The sequence below is a fragment of the Carcharhinus amblyrhynchos genome, chromosome 14 (genome assembly GCF_965287045.1).
Source record: "Carcharhinus amblyrhynchos chromosome 14, sCarAmb.v2.hapA, whole genome shotgun sequence".
NCBI lineage: Eukaryota > Metazoa > Chordata > Chondrichthyes > Carcharhiniformes > Carcharhinidae > Carcharhinus > Carcharhinus amblyrhynchos.
In genome coordinates, this window is record NC_137337.1 from 38,546,926 (window position 1) to 38,569,814 (window position 22,889).

General features: G+C 40.0%; 1 protein-coding gene across 7 annotated transcripts in view; it reads left to right on the forward strand.

The window, feature by feature from the left end:
- Positions 1 to 22,889, forward strand: part of samd4a (sterile alpha motif domain containing 4A) — a 195,265-nt gene that overhangs the window by 146,615 nt on the left and 25,761 nt on the right. For all 7 annotated transcript variants that reach the window (XM_080202731.1, XM_080202729.1, XM_080202736.1 and 4 more), the window contains 4 exons: positions 269 to 355; positions 5,816 to 6,116; positions 10,437 to 10,522; positions 21,525 to 21,643. In XM_080202731.1, the coding sequence (XP_080058857.1) occupies positions 269 to 355; positions 5,816 to 6,116; positions 10,437 to 10,522; positions 21,525 to 21,643 (593 nt within the window). The remainder of the gene's footprint in view (positions 1 to 268; positions 356 to 5,815; positions 6,117 to 10,436; positions 10,523 to 21,524; positions 21,644 to 22,889) is intronic.

A 22,889-nucleotide genomic window follows, 5' to 3' on the forward strand; every position in this document is an offset into this window, starting at 1 on the left:
TTCATTTTAGCTCCAAGATACCTTTTACTGATACAGTATTGATGGCTTGACTTTTGTCCACAGCCGTTGAAAAGGTGGTCCTACAAAGGCACAACACTTTAATGTGGTTCACTAATTGTGCCTCATAAAGCAATTTTAATGCAACATCTAAATTTAAATACAAAAACAATATTTTATTAAACATGGAGAACGTAATTTAAGATGGTCAAACTTGTTAAAGATGCCATTGCAAATGGGTATTTGAACCTGCTTTTTGTTCTTCTTGCAGAATGTTACCAAAGGTGCAAGACACAAAATTGTTCTCAGTATACAAAAATTAAAGGAGAGACAAAATGTGCTCAGATCATTGGAAAAGGTAAGAAATGTGCAGATGCAAACTTTTTTTTTTCTATACATCTAATTTAGTCTCCAAGATTATCTTTTTACTGAACCTTATTCTAGTCCTTACTGTGACATGCAAACGTGTGCAAAGACACTGCTATCTGATATGGACAAATTTTACTTATTTCTCAATTGTTGTTTTGTTGCATGTAAATGTACACATTTTAAATTGTAACTTATTGTTGAGCCCTCTGATTTGCTCAGATCAGTTAGGTTTCTATGATCTTTTAATCCTTGGTATTAATCAGTTTGCACTGTATATCTTTTCTTTACATAAATAGTCACACCCCAGAAGCTGTGGTGTCACTGTGCCGACAAAGAGTCTAATTCTCCAACTTTATCATTCAGTTTCTCATTCTTCCTTCTTTGAAGATGGTCCAGCTTCACGCCTCCCATTGGCTATAGGATGTAAATCATCTTGTGTCACCCCACCTCTAACTAGAGCCATGCAGACTAAAAACAAATATTCATCCTGTTTGCCCTTGAGTCTACATGCCATTACAAACAAACGCACATTTCCTCCCAGATACAGTGAAACCATTAAGTAAGTCACATTCTCTCATCAAAACCCTCACAAATATCAGAAAATAAAGGACCCCCTCTGGCACAGATCAATTAAAGGAGTACATGGTTTGTTTAAACAGTGTCATCTTAAGTTCGGGCTACTTTAGTCGTTCCTTCAAACTGAATTTTTAAAAAACACACAGGGAGATGGTAGTGTAGCGGAATTGTCATTGGATTAGTAATCCAGAGATCCAGGGTAATACTCTGGGGACCCAGATTCAAATCCCATGACAGCAAATAGTGAAATTTGAATTGAATAAAAATATGGAATAACAAGTATAATGATGACCATGAAATAGTCGTACAAACCCACCTGGTTCACTAATGCCCTTCAGGGAAGGAAATCTTCTTTCCCTGGTCTAGCTTACATATGGTTGACTGTCAAGGCAATTAGGAATGGGCAAAAGTGCTAACCTTGTTGACAACACCCACATTCCATGAAAGAATAATAAAAAAATCAAGGCTCAACAAGCCTTCATCGTAAAACAAAACTTTCTTCATCAACAATTACCTTGATTGTTAATTATCCAGCAGAAATTCAGAATTACCCTTTTAAAAGTGGTTATGTTGCAGAAACAAATTAATAGAATGATCAAAATCTTACAACCAGGATTAGCTGGGATGTATCCAAGGATGTTGAGGGAAGTAAAGGTGTTAATTGAATATGTTTTTGCTATTACGTTTCAATCCTCTTTCGATATGGAGGTGGTGCCAGAGAATTACAAAATGTTACTCCTTGTTCAAAGCCTTTCAGTTTAACCTCAGTAGTAGAAACACTTTTTAAAATGGTAATCTGGGAAAATAGTAACAATTATGATGAACCTGTATAAACACTAGTTCAGCCTCAACTGGATTATTAAGTCCAATTCTGGTGCCATGTTTTTAGAAAGAATTTGAAACATTTAAATTTATTAGCGTCACAAGTAGGTTTACGTTAACCATGCAGTGAAGTCACTTGAAAATCCCCTAGTTGCCATACTCCAGTTCCTGTTCAGGATCACTGAGGGAGAATTTAGCATGACCAATGCACCTAACCAGCACGTCTTTCGGACTGTGGGAGGAAACTGGAGTACCCAGAGAAAACCCGTGCAGACTGTGCACAGACAGTGACCCAAGCCAGGAGAGAAGATGAAAGATTGCGACAAATAGTGTCAAGCCATTTTCATAAAGTAACAATTAATAGGCTTGTCAGAAAAGTTGAAGTCAATGTGGCAGCATGGATATAAAGTTGACTGAGGGCAGGGAACAGTATACTAAACGTACTAAACATTTTTTTTGGACTGGAAGATGATGTACAGTGATGTTCTCCAAAGGTCTGTACCAGGATTGCTGCTTATAACAGTGTGCACTTTAGAGATCAAAGGCTGGAGTAACTCACCACCACCCCGCCAAAAGCCTGTTCATCATCTACAAGACACAAGTCAGGAGTCTTGTCAGCCCACTTGATTGCTACCCCCTCCCATAACCATTGAATCCCTTCACTACTGACAAACAGTGGCAGCCGTATGTACAGTTTACATAATGCCCTGCAGGAACTTGCCATGGTTCCTCAGGCAGCACTTTCCAAACCCACAGCCGCAACCATTGAAAAGGACAAGAGCAACAGATACTTGAGAACACCATCATCACCTGGATATTCCCTTCCCATCACTCACCATCCTGACTTGGAAATATATTGTTGTTACTTCACTGTCATTGGCTCAAAATTCTGGAATTCCCTCCCTAACAGCACTTTGGGGATTGCCGCAGTTCCAGAAGGCCGCTCACCACCACCTTTTGAAGGACAAGTAGGGATGGGCAGTAAACTTGGCCTGGCCAGCAATGACCACGTCCTGCAAAATGATTTTTTTTTCAAAATCAAGTCCATGTCAGAATTTGCAGATGATACAGTTGGAATATTGCGAACTGTGGGAAGGATATATATAGCTGGTGAAATAGATATACAAGTAAAGTGATGTTTTGGTATGCAAAATGAGGAGTGAAAATATAAAATAAACAACACTATTCTAAAGGTGTGCAGGATCAAAGAGACCTAGTTGACCACTGCAGCCTTGGTCCAAACATGGACAAAATCACTGAATTCTAGAGTTGAGATGAGCATTTGCCTTAGTGTGGCATCAAGGAACCCTCGCAAAACTGAAGTCAATAGGGATCAAGGGAGTTAATTCCACTGGTTGGAGTCATACCTAGATGGTTGTAGTTGTTAGAGATCAATCATCTCAGTCCCAAGACATTGTTGCAGAAGTTTCTTGGGGTAATTCCCTAAGCTAATCACCTTCTGCACCTTTCTTACATCATAAGGTCAGAAGTGGGGATGTTCACTTATAATTGCACAATGTTCTATACTTTTCATATTGACTCAGGTACTAAAGGAATGTATGTCCATATGTAAGTTAAGTTTATTTATTAGTGTCACAAGTAGGCTTACATTAACACTGCAATGAAGTTACTGTGAAAATCCCCAAGTTCTCACATTCCAGCACCTGTACACTAAAGGAGAATTTAGCATGGCCAATGCACTTAACTAGCTCATCTTTCAGACTGTGAGAGGAAACTGAAGCACCCAGAGGAAACCTATGCAGACATGGGGAGAATGTGCAGACTGCACACACAAAGCCAGGAATCAGCATCGGTCCCTGGCTAACCACTGCAACTATGCTGCCCATGTAGTAAAACCTGGTCAATATTCAGGGCTGGGCTGATAAAGTTTCAAGTAACGTTTGTGCCTCACAAGTGCCAGGCAATGACCATGTCCAAAAACGACAAATCTAACCATCTCCCTTGATATTCATTGGCATTACCATTGCTGAATCTCCCACTATCAATAGCCTGGGTTGGACAGAAACCTAACTTGACCTGCCATGTATATACTGTGGCTACAAGAACAAGTCAGAGGCTGGAAATTCTGCAGCAAGTAATTCTCCTGTTGATTCCGCTCCCCCCCTCCCCCAAATCCCTCAAAGCTTGTCCACCATCCACAAGGCCAAAGTCAGGAGTGTGATGGAATACTGTCCATTTGCCTGGATGAGTGCAGCTCCAACAAGACTCAAGAAGCTCAACACCATTCAGTGCAAAGCAGTCCTTTTGCTCAGTACCCCATCCAGCAACTTAAACATTCACTTCCTCCACCATCAACATTGTGGCAGCAGTGTGTATGACATATAAAATACCCTGCAGTAACTCACCAAGGCTTCTTCGACAGCATTTTCCAAATCAATGACCTCTACCGTCTAAAAGGACAAAATTGGAAGATGCATGGGAACACCACCATCTTCAGTTCTAACTCCAAGCCCCACACCGTCCTAACTTGGAACTGCATTGCCATTCCTTCACTGTTGCTGGGTCAAAATCATGGAACTCCCTCCCTAAAAACACTGGGTAAACCTGCACATGTTGACCTGCAGCAGTTCAAGAAAGCAGCTCATCACCATCATCTTCTTGAAGGCAATCAGGAAGAGGTAACACATATTGGTCTAGTCAGTGATGCTCACATCCTGTGAAAAAATAGAGAAAAATGACATGTTTTGGAGATGTTGAAAAATAAAATCTAGTGAATGGCTGTGTTGCCATTGATAATACACTGCAGTCACGGCGTGCAGGAGTGAATGTTTATACTACTTTTGTCTTGGACATTGCCAAATTCTTGATTGTTGCTATACCTCCAAATGGGGTGTTTCCATCTCACTTCTAAATCATGTCATCAATGTGTGGTGAAGGTTTGAGTAGTTGGGAAGTCAACCTCCTACAGAGAACCTAGCCTCTGACCTGCTATTGTAATGTAACATCTATGTGGCTAGCTCAGTTCAATTTCAGGTCATTGGTGATCTTCAAGGTGTTGATGGTGATGCCATTGTCAAGGGGAGATGGCTATGTTCTCCCTTGTTGCAGATGATTACTGCCTGACACTTGCAATGTGTGAATGTTATTTATCAACTCAAACCTGGCTTTTGTGATTGCCGTTTGGTATTTACTACCTTCTGGAGAAGCCAAAAAAGAACAGTGAATAGACCACATCACCACCCATATCTCATTCTCTAAATAAAATATGATTACTGTTTCTATCACATTTAGAACTTGCATAGGAGTGCAGGTTTGGACTATTCCTGGAAGCTGTCTTTTGCTGCAAACACAAATTAAAAACCTCGCAGCTCACTTGCCCTATCTAGCACCTCCAGTCTTCCAGTTAGTATAGGATGGAATTTTGTGAAATGCTTGGTCTCAATAATTTGATCAAGTTATCCAATATCCAATAAAATGGATATTGATTTGATCTGAAGTGTTTTGCTACTATTGATCTAAAACTCAGTGGGTCACTTTGCTATTGTAAAGGAATCAATTGGAAAAGTTAACTGTCATACTGTATCTCCAATTTACAACCTTACAAGTGAATTATGTAATTTTGCTCTTCAAACTTGAGAAAACATTTTGCAAATCTATTGTTAAAAAAGTCCAAACCTTCTGATTTTTCTTAAGGTGGGCAGATTTCTATCCTTAAAGGACATTAGTGAACCAAATGGGTTTTTACAGTAAACAATGATAGTTTCATGGTCACCATTGCTGAGACTAGCTTTCAATTCTAGATTTTATTAATCGAATTTAAATTCCACCAACTTCATGATAGAATATGAACTTATGCCCCAGGAAAATGTGTTACGACTCTGGGTTACTAGTCCAATACAGGCCCAATACACCACCATCTCCCTGTAGATTAGAAATATTTAAACTTTACATGATCAGTCAATGTTAACTATGTGTGCTTTAATATGTAGCTTTTGAATAATCTCCAACAATGTAAATGACATGCTCATTACAATAAATTATATACAAGTTATTTGATTATTGCATTGATATTTTATATTCTGTTGCACAGGATGTTCTTGAAGGTGGTAATCTGCGTAATGCATTGCAGGAGCTGCACCAAATGATTCTTACCCCTATCAAAGCATACAATTTTACCCATACCCAAAACTCTGAACAGAACCAAGACTTGGACTCTCAGTCTGCTTTAATGAGTTCCGACAGCAGCTTAGGAAGTCGGCTATCTGATGTGAAGGACTCTGCTGCTGGGGCCATTCAGCAACAAAATGTCACAGGGTGTGAGGGTGAGTCAGGAGGTGCTCCTGTTCCAGAAGGGGATCTGCCTGGACAGTTTACAAAAGTCATGGGCAAAGGTAGGCCTTGCTTTTGAAAATGTCTTGAGTTAAAATATATAACTAATGTTGAATAGTAAAAGAAAATATGGAGTCAGATAAAGTAATTTATTGGAGTTATGGTGGCATTTGGACTAAGTCTTCGAGACTTGTGTTAGCAATTTCCAGTAGAAATACTACTCCAAAATTTCAAATTTAGCCCAAACTATCAAGGTAAGAGATTGCTCTGCTAACTGAACAAATCATGCATCAAATAACTAGCCATTCTTCACCAATTCCTGGTGGACCAAGATTTGTAGCACTGATCTCCTAAATTAGCCCCAAGTTTCCTGCTCACTCAGTGAGATCACAAGAATAACTGATCAAATATGAGGGAAAGTTCACATGGGTAAAAAGAAATGTTAGTGTTTCTCTTGTAATGATGTAATTGATCCAGGATTGCATAACACATCAGCCTTGGTTCAATGGTAGCAGTCTCGGCTTGATTTAGATGGTCATGCATTCAAGCTTCACTTCAGAGATTTGAGTATGTAGTTCAAACTGATAGTCTAGTGCTGTGCTGTTTTTCAGATGAGACATTAAACTGCCTGGCCTGTCAGCTGACAGTGCTATTTGAAAAAGTGCAGAAGAATTCTTCTGCTATTTTGACCAATATTTAGCCTTTACTTAATTCCACTAATACAGATCAGCTGGCGTATTTTCTCATTGCTATTTGTGGGACGTTGCTATGCACAAACTGACCTTAGTGTTTCCCTACATTATAAAGAGGATTGCTCTTCAGAATTATTTAATTAGCTCTAAAGTACTTTGTGGCATCGAGTTCATGAGATGTTCTTTCAATGCAAATTTGTCCTTGTTTTCTTTCAATGCTACTTTTTAATACCTGAAATAAGAAATTGTTCAGGTAATGTGTCTTACCTTGATAAGCACAGATATTTTTATAAATCCATCATAACTAGTCAGGCAATGAATTGGCTTACACAAGTATTTGCTATCACTGCTGTCAAGTTCTAATTATGACTGACATTCAAGCTTCCAATGTTTCTGAGATTTAAAAATTCTCCCTCTGACCCCAAAGTAGAACATCTCACTAAGAAGTATCTATGAATTGATAATGATTGGTAGCTGTCTCTTTGGCTAGCTTGTAAACCATTAACAGTGTTTGAATTTATGAAGAATTCTCCAGAATAATGGCCTGCTCTACCAACTGGGCAAAAGCTTCAGGTTTTTTTTCACATTTATACTTACAAATCAGGTGCTTATGAAATTCCCTTCAGTTATTTTCTCTGAAACTGAAACGCTGTGAATTTCCTATCTCCATCAGCAAATTGCTCCAAAGAGTAGAGAGATCTCAGGTCAATTTTCCAGATTTTATTTCCTTAATTGTTTTCGGTTTTTATTTGGTTTCTGGTTTCTTAAGAGATTTTAGTTTTTGGATGGGGTGAAGAGTGATTGTATTGTAATGTACAAGGCATCACAGTTGTTTAGAACATGTTTGATGGACTGGAGAAGTTTTTGTGATTAATTATCATAATTTATATATCCATTAAAATCCTCTCCCAGCCCCCAACCGTGTGGATGGTGACTAATATATTCCAACTCTCTAATCTCTACTTGGATGGATAATATCATTTTCTGATTTTACATTTTCTTATTCTATGATACCTAGTCTCATCATTTTCCGTCTTGATTTATTAACATCATCTTTTCTAGACCATAGTAGCTTTCTTTGTGACTCCTAAACAATATGTTCTCCATATGAGTTTTGTTACCTCTGCTATATCCTTTTGTGCTAGTTCAAGAACTTCTTGTTGCAAGTAGTTTTGACAAACATGTTCCAGTGCATGCTTTTAGCACCAAGAGAATTCAAGGTCTGATTTTTTTTTACAACCATACAATACTTCTAACAACACATTTTGTGGATGTAATTATTCATCTTCCCTGGTTGATAAACTGGCAAGTTTGGAAACTGTCCAATTCCCATTGTCATGAAGTCAGTGAGTAAGCATGATACCATATATATTTATTGTTCCCACTTGATATATTTGAAAAGGTATTCATAGTGTTAAATAACTCATTTACATGTTCTATGCTCTGTTTAACTTCATCATTAGATGTCCAAAATAACAGATTACTCAAGTAAGCAATTTTATTCACTTGCTCTATTTTTGTACTCATACATGTTCAAAAGTATTTTTTCTGATTGTTTTTTTATAAATATTCAAGGTTTGCCTAATTTATTTGTGTCTCTTGTAATGTTTTATATTGTAATGGTACTATATCATTAGTACACCTTGGGTTGTTTACCAATTTTTTTCCATCATCTTGACCCCAAGTCATCTAGATTTTCTGTCATAATGTATTCCAATTAAATGAAGAAGGTATTTGGATAATATGCTCCATCTGCTTGAAACATTAATGTGTAAAGAAATGTGGGTTAATTAAGAATAGTGAACACAAATTATAAAGTGCAGATCACACTTCACTAACAACTGAATTCTTCAAAATGACTGAATATATTGATAAGTGATAAAGTGCCACGTTTCCTACTTGTTACAAAGGCAAAAACCTAAGCTATTTAATGTAAAAGGATTTTTTAAAAAATAAATTAAAATATTTCTCATTGGGCGTAGCTATTGATATACCTAGAGACAACCTCTGTTTGCATATGCATAAATGACTTGGATTTTTAGAAGTTTGGTCTTGGGGTCTGGGTGTCGCTCGCTAGTTAAAAAGTAGCAAAGCCAGTAGGTCACCAAACTCACTCCTTATAATTTGCCAGTGTCACAGCAAAATATGAGGAAGAATGTAAGAAAACAATGGTGTTGGAGAAATGCTAAGAAGTCTCTCAACACCAGGTTAAGGTCTAACACGTTTATTTGGCAGCACTAGCTTTCGGAGTCTCAAGCTCCTTCATCAGGCCAATGAGGATTTGTGTTCACAGGGCATATAAAGACACAAACTCAATTTACAAGATAACGTCTTCCATCTTTGTAGAAATTTGATGTCTTGTCGATATGTGCAATCTTCTTTGAGATCCTCTCTACTTGGAGAAATGAGCAGATGTGTTAAGTATAGTTTGTTGAAGATAAATGTGAGATAGTATGTTTGATGGACAAGAGGGAATAGGAGAAAGAGAGAGTATACCTCATATGGTAAAAGTTCCAAAAGTGTTGGGGCCAAGATTTCAAGATAGAAATACATGGATCCTTCAAAAGCAGAATCAGTACGTTAGATGGGATAATGGAAATCTGTGTTAGGCACATTGAATGAGAAAAGAAAAATATGTATTTGAACAAGGCCAGGTTGGTGCAGTTTTCCATTATGGAAAGGTGTTTGGCACAACGTAGATTTACTAAGATACATCTCAATGTAAAATTATAGTTTATAATAGACTTGAAAAACTGTTACTGCATTTATTATAGATAAAACAGAGGGAGAAGATAAATTCTTACAAGTGTTCAAAGTTTTAAACTATTGAAGATAAATTGTGAAATCATTAAAGAATCATTAATGATGAGCTATAAAGTTACTAAAAGCACAGAGCAGCATATTAAAATAAATATATTCATGCATTTTGGTACAGAATGCAATATATTGCACTTAAGTGATTAGACAGATAACTGGTATGAGAAACGCATTCATGAATGGCAGAAAGCATAGGAAAATTGGATTAGAGCTGTGTGGCACTGGCACAAGTGCAGAGGATTGAATGACTTCACTCACAATAAAATCCTTGTCTTGGACCTTTTGTTTTTTTTTCATTTTGATTCATCAACACTAATTGCTTCCTGCTCCCAGCAAAGATTCATAATAAGTCTTCTGTCTTCCTTTCCAACTTATTCTATATCCTTGCCCCTTCCTCCTTCAATATTAAAAATGTTCCTTCACTTGTACTTAAACTCAACTATACTGTATCTGTGTTTGATTCTCTCTGTCTCTTGGTATCTCTGTGTGCATGTGTATGTGCCTGTCTGTGTGTGTCTCTCTCTCTCTCTCTCTCTCTCTCTCACACACACCCAGTTGCCCTTTTCTCTGCCTATTTTTGACGTCTATGTCTCTTTCCTGTTTCTGTTTGTCTCTCTCTCTCTTCCACCACTACTCCACCTTCTCCAGCATGATCAAAGTACAGAACTACTCAAGACTCCACAATGTACGAGAATGTCATATGCCCTGTGCAGTTTTCTGAGCCGAGAAAATGTGTGAACGTTGCTGAATTCCATAAATTTGAATAAAGTTGCCCCTTGTGTGGTTTTGCAGCTTTATGTATTTGAAGAAACTTGAAAAATGGTTTCCATTTCTAGTACAGCTTTTATGATGCTCAATCATTCTCTTTTGCAGTATGTACACAGCTCCTAGTGTCCAGACCTGATGAAGAGAACATAAGCTCTTATCTGCAGCTCATAGACAAAAGTGTAGGTCATGAGGTGAGTATAAGGAGAACTTGAGACTTGAAGTTTGAACCTGACCCCAGTCCTGTTTTCACATTTTAATTTGATATGATTTTATGGATTAGTCTTTTCGTGCCATTTTTACTAGGCTGGACTTTGCATTACTTGGCAGGTGAGGGAGGCAGAACAGAAACTGAGTGGTGCATTTATTTTCGTCTGTTGTCACTGCTTGTTCAATCAAACATTGAATGACCAATTAGTGGCCATCCAACGGGAACAATGTTAATTCTAGGTGTGAAAGGGGTTTATAATTGGCACTGTAGACCAGGATGTCCTGTCAGAGGTGTAATACCGCTTGCAAGCTGTCAGTCACAAATTGTAAAGGTATCCTGCCTCAGAATCAGTACTTTTTAATGAAGTCACAAAAACGTTTTTTCACAAATGATTTGGAAAAACATAATAGATGTTGCCACTTCCTCAGAAGGTTCTCCTGCTACATTTGCAATGGTCTCGATGGCAGGCCTTTTCGTCCGCCCTTGTGCCGCATAAAAGACTCCCAAAATTTTTCATCTCTGATGCCTGAAAATTCAGCAGGCAATGAAAAATTACAGCAGATTGGATTGCTAGCAAGTTTAATAACTTGTTGATTAGTTATTTCAAAATGGCTGGTAGACTGCTGATTTCCATGCCCACTTGCCTCCTATAACTTGGGAGACTGGTGTGGTAATGTACTGGCGACAAGTGATGATGAAGCAGAAGAGGAGCCATGAATTCTTGATGGGACCTTGTTTTTAAATGACTGCTTTAAAAACTAATTTTAACTGAAATGCTGTGGAACATGGTGGCTGAACGTCAAATGTGCATTTTTTGAGTTGCCAAGTTGATTGTCGTAAATTGGAAAAACGCTTCTTTAATGTGGTTAATATTTGGTAACAAGCATATATTGCCATCACATCATATTTCATGTTCACGTGGGGGATGGACGGCACCTAGTTTTCAAAATGTAAAATGCAGCCTGCTATCTTTTTACATCCAAAATAACCAAACAAAAAGAAAAAGCTGGAAATTCAGGAAACATCTATTTCTAAAAGAATTTTCTGTTTTTGAAATGATCATCTCTGTCACTTGCTGTCGTGGCTGTTAAGCCTGCGATTTTTTTTCAAGCTTTTGCTTGTATCTCATACCTCTGACAGTAGGAAACTATTAGACTTGTGGCTCTTTTTTGAACAGCTCTAGTCCCTGAATATCCCTGTGGTTAAATGCTCCCTCATCAAATTGCGCCATATAAGTTCAAGTTATAGACCTGACTTTTCACGCAGACGGAGAAGCTTTAAATGCTGACAGAGGCCCAAATCCAGAAGTCCCATCCCTGAATCTGGCCTTTGTTTCCACAGGGGTGTAGGTAATAGGGCAGCTCATAAGTCATTGTGGTTTTTGGCAACAGCTACCCATGTAATTCAGCATCTGCCTCCACATGTGATTTTACTGAGAGAGGTGAATGAATCCCAAGCTGTGCAGATTAGACCTGGTAGGAGCAGGTCTGAACCTTGTAAATGTGTTTGGATTGCCAGGTTTGGAGACAAAGTATTCCTTTGGATATGATCCTGGGGCACCTTTGGGGTGAGACTGGTGCCCTTAAGAACTGTGAAGTCTAGGTAGGATTGAGTGTAAAAACTTTATAAACTCATTGGAACTGTCAAAGAACCATCAAAACTCATTGAAACTGTCAAAGCTATAAATGGGCTGCTGGGCTTTAAATTAAAAAATAGTGTGGAGTTTAAAAAGTCAGTGCCTCTGTTGACATAAGTCTGAGGACTACCATTGCAGGATTTTATACAATATAACATTCTTATAATGGGGTGCCCGTTAAGTGTACAGATTGACAGTTGCAACTGGTAATAGAATAGAAATGTTTGTTTTCATAAGGGAATAGTTGAAGGAATTTCAACTGTGTGGTTTTTCTTCACATAGTGATGTCATCATGTTAGTGGATGGCCCAATGGTTAGCATTGCTGCCTCACTGCACCAGGGACCTGGGTTTATTCCAGCTTGGGTCCCTGCCTGTGCGAAGTGTGCAGTTTCCTCTGGGTGCTCCTCCTTCTGGTGGTTAGATGCATTTGCCACGCTGAAATTCTCTCCCGGTGTACCCAAACAGGTGCCGGAGTGTGGCGACCAGAGGATTTTCATAGTAACTTCATTGCAGTATTAATGTAAGCGTACTTGTGACACTAATTTTTTAAAGAATTAACAGAGAGACAACTTTATTTTACATCATTATGGCTCCTGAGGTGTGCCCATGGTGAATACTAGGTGAAATGGCATGTGAGAGTAAGGGCAAAGGATAGTAGTGGATGCATGGGTTGGCACTAACCTAGCATAGGAGTTAAAAAGGGCCATGAGGATCGGGGGGCATTGGATTTGAAGTATGAAGGGCTGTGGGGTGGGTAGAAAGGCATCGGTTGGCATAAATGGCATCGGGAGTGTTTGGGATGGGAGAGGTGAGAATCGGGGGCTTTTTAAAAAAATCTTTCTTTTAGTAACTTCAACATAGTGCATGGGCCTTCTGCTTGGGTCATCTCCAGAGCAGGCATTTCCTGTTCTCATTGAGAGGGTAGAAGGCCTGACCTCTAATCTGCGCCCCCACCTCCTGCATGCCCAGTCCAGAAAGAAAATCCTACCTTCTGGACCTCTTTATTCCCCGGGTCAAGTTGGCGGAGCCGTGAAACGTCCAGGCTCCTAATGTGGGAGAGAAAACCCAAGCCATAATCTCAGGCCAGAATTGGACATAATTATAGGAGATTGGTCTTTCTAAATCACATTGTAATTTAACCACAGCATCCTGCCACCAACTCAAGTTGCCATTTATAATTTCTATGTGAATTTCTGGTTTTCATTCTTGATTTAGCAATTTGCTAATTAGCAAATTTCATTTACAGTTAAGGAATTTTGAATAACTATTTGCATTCTGATAAGCTGTTATAATAGCCATCACCTAACAGTAATTTAAGTATTTTGCGGAATTCTTTCAGGCTACTGATGGTGCTAGGTTAACTATTTTAATGCATGCTTTAAAGAGAAGACTATAATTCAATTTTTTTTTGTTGTTTTTTCAGTAGTTTCCCAATTTGTATTAGTTTAATCTGCATAGAAAATGCCTGTTCATAGAATCCCTGCCGTACAGAAGGAGGCTATTTGGGCCATCAAGTCTGTACCGACCACAATCCCACTCAGGTCCTATCCCCATAAACCCACATATTTACCCTCTTAATCCCCCTAAGGGGCAATATAGCATGGCCAATCAACCTAATCCGCACATCTTTTAGACTGTGGGAGGAAACCGGAGCACAGAGAATATGCAGACTTCACATAGTGACCCAAGGCCAGAATTGAACCTGGGTCCTTGGCGTTATGAGGCAGCAGTGCATTCCATATCATCACCATGCTCCTACCTTCATCCCATCTTCCTACATCAACTGTTAAGTTTGATGATGTTATCTTGGGGCAACACAGACTATACTTAGCAGGTTTTTAAAATTCACTCTTCAAATGTGCAATGCATTTTTGACTGAAGGAAGTGTTAGATACTACAATATTAATTTTAATCTTGGAGAAGCTCAGTGAACCTCCAGATGCTTTAAACATTTGCATTATATGCTAGCAGAGTGGTAATAGTTTAAACTTATACAACCATAGAATGCCTGCAGTACAGGAGGAGGCCATTCTACCCATCAAATCAGCATCGACTCTCTGAAAAAGCATCCCACCCAGGCCCTATACCCATAACGTTGCGTATTTACCATGGCTCATCCACCTAACCTACACATCCTTGGACATCAAGGAGTGATCTAGCATGGCCAATCCACTGAACTCTGCACATCTTTGGACTGGGGAGGAAATCCGAGTACCCGGATGAAACAAACACAGACACGGAGAGAACATGCAAACTCCACACAGACGGTCACCCAAGGCCAAATTGAACCCAGGTCCCTGGCTCTGCAGCCACACTGCTAACCATTGTGCCACCGTATCACCCTCAGAGCAATGAAAACCCATTTAAAATTCCTTTCATAGAACGTTAGTTTGTAGTTGCTGAAACCGAAATGGTTTTTATTTGTTTAAAGATCAGATACAAACAAGTTGCTTTGTGGTAGCTATAATATTTTGCTGGTTCAAAATTACATGGAAACGTAGGAAATAGAAGAAGTAGTAGGACATTCCGCCCTTCAAGCTTGCTCCACCATTCAGTATGATCATAGCTGATTATCCAACTCAATAGCCTAATCTAACCTTCTCCCACAACCCCCAACCCATATCCTTTAACCCCTTTTGCCCCAAGAGCTATACCTAACTCTTTCTTGAAAACATACCATGTTTTAGCCTCATCTGCTTTGTGGTAGCGAATTATTGCACAACCATCAACAACAAATGCTATCTCAATTTTGCTGTAGATAATATTTATTTGATTTATTATTGTCACGTACACAGTGAAAAGTATTGTTTCTTGTGCACTATACAGACAAGGCATACAGTACGTAGAGAAGGAAAGGAGAAAATGGAGAATATAGTGTTACAGTCATAGCTACAGTCATAGGTGTAGAGAGAGATCAATTTAATGCGAGTTAGGTGCATTCAAAAGTCTGATGGCACATCTTGCAAGAAATCATCACACTCTGGTATCATCTTGGATTAATATTGAAGCTCTGGTTGTCTAAATATTAAAAAATAAACAACGAGTACTTATAATTTTGGAACAGACACCCAAGGTACATGTGCAGTAACAAATGAAAAGCAATTATTTGATTTGTTCCTTGAGATGAAGTTAGCCACGCACTAAAACTGCCCCCCTCTCCCTGTGCACATTCTAGTTTGTTTTTGTTTCACACTTTTCTCTCCATATGTTGATTTGATTTATTATTGTCATAAGTGTTAGTATACAGTGAAAAGTATTGTTTCTTGTGTGCTGCACAGACAAAGCATACTGTACATAGAGAAGGAAAGGAGAGAGTGCAGAATGTAATGTTGCAATCATAGAGTATAGAGAAAGATTAACTTAATACAAGGTAAGTCCATTCAAAAGTCTGATTACAGCAGGGAAGAAACTGTTTTTGAGTCGGTTGGCACCTGTCCTCAGACTTTTGTATCTTTTTCCCAACGGAACAAGGTGGAAGAGAGTATGTCCAGGGTGAATGGGGTCCTTGATTATGCTGGCTGCTTTCCGAGGCAGTGGGAAGTAGATAACACCATTATTTGGGAGGCTGGTTTGAATGATGGACTGGACTTCATTCATGATCCTTTTGGGCCCGATTTAACCACCAATTTGCGCCCGTTTTCGGGCGCGAAGTCAGGTGTGAGGCCTTTATCGCGATCTGCACCCGAGTCAGAACAGATCTCGACTTTACCCACACCCGCAAATGGCAGGGATCTGTTCTGCGCCCGAATCAGGCACAAATGCATTTGAATGAATTTAAATTGAATTAATGAACTGCCCGCCCAATTCTATCAGCATTTCCCTTTAGCACCGTGTTCGCCAATCTGGAACCGCACCATAACGGACCTGCTAAATAAAAGGCTGAGTTGGGTGCTCCAGCCTCTGAAGAGTGCCTTCATTGTTTCCAATAGCTCTCTGACACAGTTCAGTGATGGGGATGGAGGTGGGTCAGATCATTCTCTGGTAGGAGGGGAGTGAGGTCAGATCGTTGTCTGGTTGCAGGAGGGGAGAGGGAGGCAGGGCAGATGGATCTCTGGTGGAGGGGGGCAGTTGGATCCGTGGTGGGGAGGGCAGGGGAGGTCTGCTGTCACTCTGCGGGTGATCGGTGGGGCGGGGGAGGGGGAGAGTGGCGATTGGTTTGGGTAGTAGGGGGGTTGGATAAGCAGGGCAGTGATGTGTGTGGGTGTGGATAAGGGGGACACACTGCCCCCCCCTTATTCACCTCCCCACTACACATTCTGATCGCCTCCCTCCCCCCCCCATTGATTTTGCCCGCAGAGTGGCAGTGGACACCCCCCCCCCCCGCCCCCGACTCATCTGCCACCTCCCCCTCCCGAGATGCATCTTATCCGCCTCCCTTCTCCCCCACTTCCCTGAGATACGCCCTTTGCTCCTGCTTTTCGGTCCTAGGTCGCTTTCTCTGCTTTCTGCAGCCCGAGAGTGATCTGACACGGGCGTGCTTTTTCAGTTTTTTTTCTAACTGCACATGCACAGTTCAGAGCTCCGATTGTTCCGGCAGTGCTAAGCCCCGCCCAAAGCATGAATCCGACTGGAGATAGCTGAGGGAGCATGGGGGCGCCTGAAAGCGGATTTCTAAGTCAGATCTGTACTATGCCCAGACTCGGCACTTAGGATGAAAATTGTAAAATCGGGCCCTTTGTCATTTATAGTGATCTTGGGCAGAGCAGGAGCCATACCAAGCTGTGATACAACCGGAAAGAATGCTTTCTATGGTGTATCTGTAAAGATTGGTGAGAGTTGTAGTGACCATGCCAAATTTCCTTGGTTCCTGAGAAAGTGAGGCATTGGTGTGCTTTCTTAACTATGGTGCCTGCATGGAGGAGCCAGGACAGGTTATTAGTTGACTGGATACCTTAAAACTTAAAGCTCTCGACCATTTCTACTTTATTCCCATTGTGATAGGACATGCCCTCCACTATGCTTCCTGAAATCAATGACTATTTCCTTCATTTTGTTGACATTGAGAGATTATTATCGTTGCATCAGTTCACTAGATTCTCCATCTCTTTCCTGTACTGTGTCTCCTTATTGTTTGTGATCTGACCCACAACAATGGTGTCGTCAGCAAACATGAAAATTGAATTGAAGGGGAATTTGGCCATACACTCAAAGGAATATAGTAAGGGGCTGGGGACACAGCCTTGGGGAGCACCAATACCAAGGATGATCGCGGAGTTTTTTTTGCCTACCTTTACTGACTGCAGTCTGTGGGTTAGGAAGTCTAGGATCCAGTTGCAGAGGGAGGACCCAAGCCCCCAACCATGAAGTTTGAAGATGAGTCTCACAGGAATAAAGGCTGAGCAGTAGCCTTTGAGTAGGAGTCTGACATTAGTGTCTTTGTTATCTAGGTGTTCCAAGGTTAAGTGTAGGGGCCAGGGAGATGATGTCAGTTGTGGATCTATTGTGGCAATAGGCAAACTGTAGTCAATCCAGGCTAGCCTGGGAGGCTGGAATTAATTGTGCCATGACTAACCTATCGAAGCCCTTATAATGGTGGATGTTAGATAGGGACATGCACTCCACTCCTTTGTACAATAGTTATTAAGGCACACTGCCTGGCTTTTCTTTGGTATCGGGATGATAGTCATCTTGAAGCAATAGGGACCTCAGATTGGTGTAAAGAGAAGTTGAAGATATTTGTGAATACCCCCTCCCCCAAGCTGGTTTGCACAGGACCTGAGTGCTCATCTGGATAACCCATCTGGGCCAGTTGCTTTTCGTGAATTGACTTTTGAGAAGGCTGCTGTGACGTTGACAGGTCCAGAATGGAGGACATGCTCTGGTTGACCTCTTGCTCAAAATGGGCATAGAATGGATTGAGCTCATCGGCGAGAGGTGCATTGGAGCCAGCAAGTAGGGTTTAATTAGATTAGTTTACATGTGTGTGTCACACATGTTTACAGAGATAAGCTGGCAATTGCTGTTTGTTTGTACTGAGCAGTAGCTCTGAAAACTCAGTTCTGGGACCTGATAGAAAATGTCTCCAAGAGATCTGCAGAAGGCAAGAAGTGTTTTTCCTCTCTTTCACTCTACAGTTCTGCTATGTGAAGACTTTCTGTCCAAGGGTGTTAACTCTGGACAGAGGTAGCAACTCATGCAAGTTTACACCTATGGGATATGTTGCTTAAATTGGAGCTAATAGAGAAAGCTAGCAGTTAAGAATTATACCTTGTCATGGTTAAGTATTTCAATTGGTAAAAGTTACAGTAATTATTTTCTTTTTAATTAATTATAATTAATATAGGGTAGCTTGGGAGAGGGTTGGCCCACTGAAGGACAGTGGAGGGAATCTATGCATGGAGCTAGAGGAAATGGGTGAAGAATTAAATGAGTATCTTGCATCCGTATTCACCAAAGAGAAGGACTTGGTGGATAATGAATCTGAGAAAGGGTGTGTAGATAGTTTGAGTCATAGTGAGTTCAAAAAGGAGGAGGTATTGGGGTTCTTGAGAAACATTAAGGTAAACAAGTCCCCAGGGTCTGAAGGGATACACTCCAAAATACTGAGAGGCAAGGGAGGAAATTGCTGGGGCCTTGAGAGAAATCTTTGTATCTTCACTTGCTACAGTGGAGGTCTCAGAGAAAGCCAATGTTGATCTTTTGTTTAAGGGTAACAAGAATAATCCAGGTTATTATAGGCTAGTGAGCCTGACGTCAGTGGTAGGGAAATTATTGGAGAGGATTCTTTGAGACAGGATTTACTCCCATTGGAAATAAGTGAACGTATTAGTGAGAGGTAATATGGTTCTATAAAGGGGTGGTCATGTCTCACTAACTTGATTGGGTTTTTCAAGGAAGTGACGAAGATGAGGGTAGGGCAGTGGATGTTGTCTGCGTGGACTTCGGTAAGGCCTTTGACAAGGTTCCTCATGGCAGACTGGTGCATTAGGTGAAAGTCACATGGGATCAGGGGTGAGCTGGATACAGGACTGGCTCGATTATAGAAGACAGGGTAGTATGGAAGGGTGTATTTCTGAATGGAGGACTGTAACAAATGGCGTTCCTCAGGGATCAGTGTTGGGACCTTTGCTGTTTGCAACATATATATAAATGATTTGGAAAAAAATGTAACTGATTTGATTAGTAAGTTTGCGGATGACACAGAAGTGTTGGCTTTGCGGATAGCGATGAGGACCATCAGAGGATACAGCAGGGTATAGATTGATTGGAGGCTTGGGTGGAGAGATGGCAGATGGCGTTTAATCCAGATAAATGTGAGGTAATGCATTTTGGAAGGCCTAATAAAGATAGGAAATATACAGTAAATGGCAGAACCCTTAAGAGTATTGAAAGGCAGAGGGATCTGAGTGTACAGGTACACACGCCACTGAAAGTGGCAACGCAGATGGAGAAGGTAGTCAAGAAGGCATGCGGCATGCTTGCCTTTATCGGCTGGGGCGCTGAGTTTAAAAATTGGCAAGTCATATTGCAGTCTTATAGAACCTTAGTTAGGCTGCACTTGGAATATAGTGTTCAATTTTGGTTGCCACACTACCAGAAGGAAATAGAGGCTTTGGAGAGGGTACAGAAAAGATTTGCCAAGATGTTGCCTGGTCTGAAGGGCACTATCTATGAGGAGAGGTTGCAGAAACTTGGTTTGTTCTTAGTGGAATGACAGAGGTTGAAGGGTGACCTGATTAAAAAAAAATCTACAAGATTATGAGAGGCATGGACAGAGTGGAAAGTCAGAAGCTTTTTCCTGAGATGGAAGAGTCAATTACTAGGGGGCGTAGGTTTAAGGTGCGAGGGGCAAGGTTTAAAGGAAATGTACAAGGCAAATTTTTTTTACATAGAAGGTGGTAGGGGCCTGGAACTCGGTGCCGGGGGAGTCGGTGGAAGCAGATTCAGTAGTGAGTTTTAAGAGGCATCTGGACAAATACATGAATAAGATGGGAATTGAAGGATACAGTCCTTGGAAGGGTAGGTGGTTTTAGTTCAGTTGGGCAGCATGATCGGTGCAGGCCTGGAGGGCTGTAGGGCTGGTTCCTGTGCTGTAAGTTTCTTTGTTTTTTGTTCTAAACTGTATTGTTAAATAAAGTTGTTTTAATAAAGGCTTCCTAGTGGGTCAAAGAATCACTTCCGGAGTGAAACTTCCTATGGTCAGACTAATGCCAAAATCAAAAATAGTTTGGGTCTAGGCTAACTTCATAATTATATTTGGAGCTTCTATTCTAGTCCCTAACAACACACAGTATCCCTTGCATGCATAAGGAGCATGTCCATTATTGCACTATTTTCAATTAAATAAAAGCGTGGGGAAAGCCGTTCCTAATACATTCTCAGTGGCAATGCCTCTATAAATCAACATCCACTTGCCAACCCATCAGCACTCTGGTGCAGTGTGCATTGTTCCCTTTACTATTGGTACTCGTGCAAAGCAATCTGAGTGTAAGACAAAAAACTTCAACAACGTGTCTATTTTTTCAGCAATACCCATGTTCAGCTTAGCTCAGTGGTAGGACTCTCACTTGAATTTGATAACTAGGCATTTAAGTCCCATTCTAGTTCATAATCTAGGCTGATACTTCAGTTTGGTAATGAAGAATTGTTGGAGGTATTGCCTTTTGAATAAGATATTCAACTGAACAAGAAACATGTATTTCAAGCCCCTTCAGATTAACATAAATTCAGTGAAATTTTGTTTTGAACAGCAGTGTGTCTTGACAATATCCCTCCCTCAACCAGCTCTGCCAAAACAGATTTACTGGCTATTTGTGTTGCTGTTTATAGGGCTTAGCCGTGCACAGATTGACTGCTGTGACTGATTGCGGTAATTGCCTGTCCAACAAAAGCTGACGTTTTATAACTCGAAAGTACAATTCTCTTAACTATGGAACTACATTGTACCTTTAGGTTATTAAGCGTGTGCATAATGCATTTCTATATTTATAACTTAACAGATCTATAGTAATTAATTTTCATAATGACTTGGGATATTCCAGGCATTATATGCTTTTTTTAAGCATATGATCTTTTATTGTGTAGGTCTTTTTCAGAATAGATATTTATTCTGGTATATCTGAGAGTTGTAATAATTTGTATTTGTCAGGGGAAATCAAAATATACAACAATCTAGAACAACTGTGTCACCTGATGTCATATTACTGATGTAAGGAGAGAAAAACATTAGTTTTATCACTGATGTATGTGAAGTGTAATTTTACAACTCTGAAAATGTCCTATTAGTATTAGCTTGAATAAGGCTTAATAATATTATGTTGACTTAATTTTATGAATCTAAAATTAATATTTTCACATTGTGTACTGACATTTTATCATTTTAATTAGAATTGTTTGCTTTTCTCTTAGGCTTTTACAGAGACACAGAAGAAGAGGTTGTTGTCTTGGAAACAGCAGGTTCAGAAGCTCTTTAGGTCTTTCCCCCGGAAATCCCTCTTGGATATGCCAGGTTATCGACAGCAAAGAAGGTGTGTTTGGATTTACTATCTAGTCATTTCAAATCCATTTATCCTTCTTAACTAATATGTGCCTTTATCTATGAAATTGCGCGGTGAGCAAAAAAAATTTCTTTTGGTCTTGCACTAATTAATGCAAACAATGTAAATTTCTAAAACTTGCACAGTATTAGCCAAACAACACAATGCCCTGTTACTGCTTATTTATCCAAGATATCCATACAATTAATGATTCTGCAGAGAATTGCAGTGTGCATATTTTTAAATTCATCACTAATATATCATTAGAAGTTTCTGATTGTCGTAGTTTATGTAATCAATCCTCGTGTTCAATTTAATAATATATTTGCTACTCTGCAAAAAAAAGTGAATTGATATTAAATAAAGAATTTTGTGCGATATAAGTTGCAATTAAATTTGTGTTTGTGCTTATAATGTAATTTTTGATGTTGGGCCTGTTTTCTATCACTTTATTGAACGGTTATTCCATTGCTATCAAATGGATATCTCTAAATTGAAGTGTGTTTTTCTCATTATTGATCCAATTAGTCTGGTCTGAGAGGGGAGGGTCGGGATGCCGATCTCCTCGTGAACCTGCTCCTGGGCCTGGCGAATCGTGCCATCAACAGGTCCAGGCAGCGGGCGATCGACGGGGCCGTCTGTCCCGACTGTCTGCCCCTCTACCGCGGCTACGTTCGCGGCCGGGTGTCCCTGGAGAGGGAGCACGCGGTGTCCACAAGCACCGTCGAGGCCTTCCATGCCCGTTGGGCACCACAGGGGCTGAGGTGCCTTATAGACCCCGACAATCATATTTTGATTTGACATGTCTAGTTTCCTTTGTACTTTGTTGCTGTTCGGGCCGTTCTCCCTCCTTTTGGGGAGCTGCCCCCTTTTTCTTTGTCCAAATGTAATTTAAGTTTGTTTTGCTTGGTTCGACCCGAAAGACTGAATGTGGGCTGTGTGTGTAAAAGATGACTGCCCTTTAATTTGAAAGTATAACGATATAGCTTAATCTAACAGACAAATGGGAGTATAATATACTGCAATTTTAGGATAGGTAGAGTAATTAATAGGATTGTACTATTCAGGTAATTAAAATAGGTTTAGAAGTTTAGGGTTAGAACAACAGAGTTAACATAGATTAAAAATCATTGTAAATTTTTAGTCATTTGCAAAAGTATTAAAGTTTCTACTAATATATTCAACTAGGCAAAAATCATTTCTTGCATTTAATTTTTTTCCAACTGTCTTGGGTCCT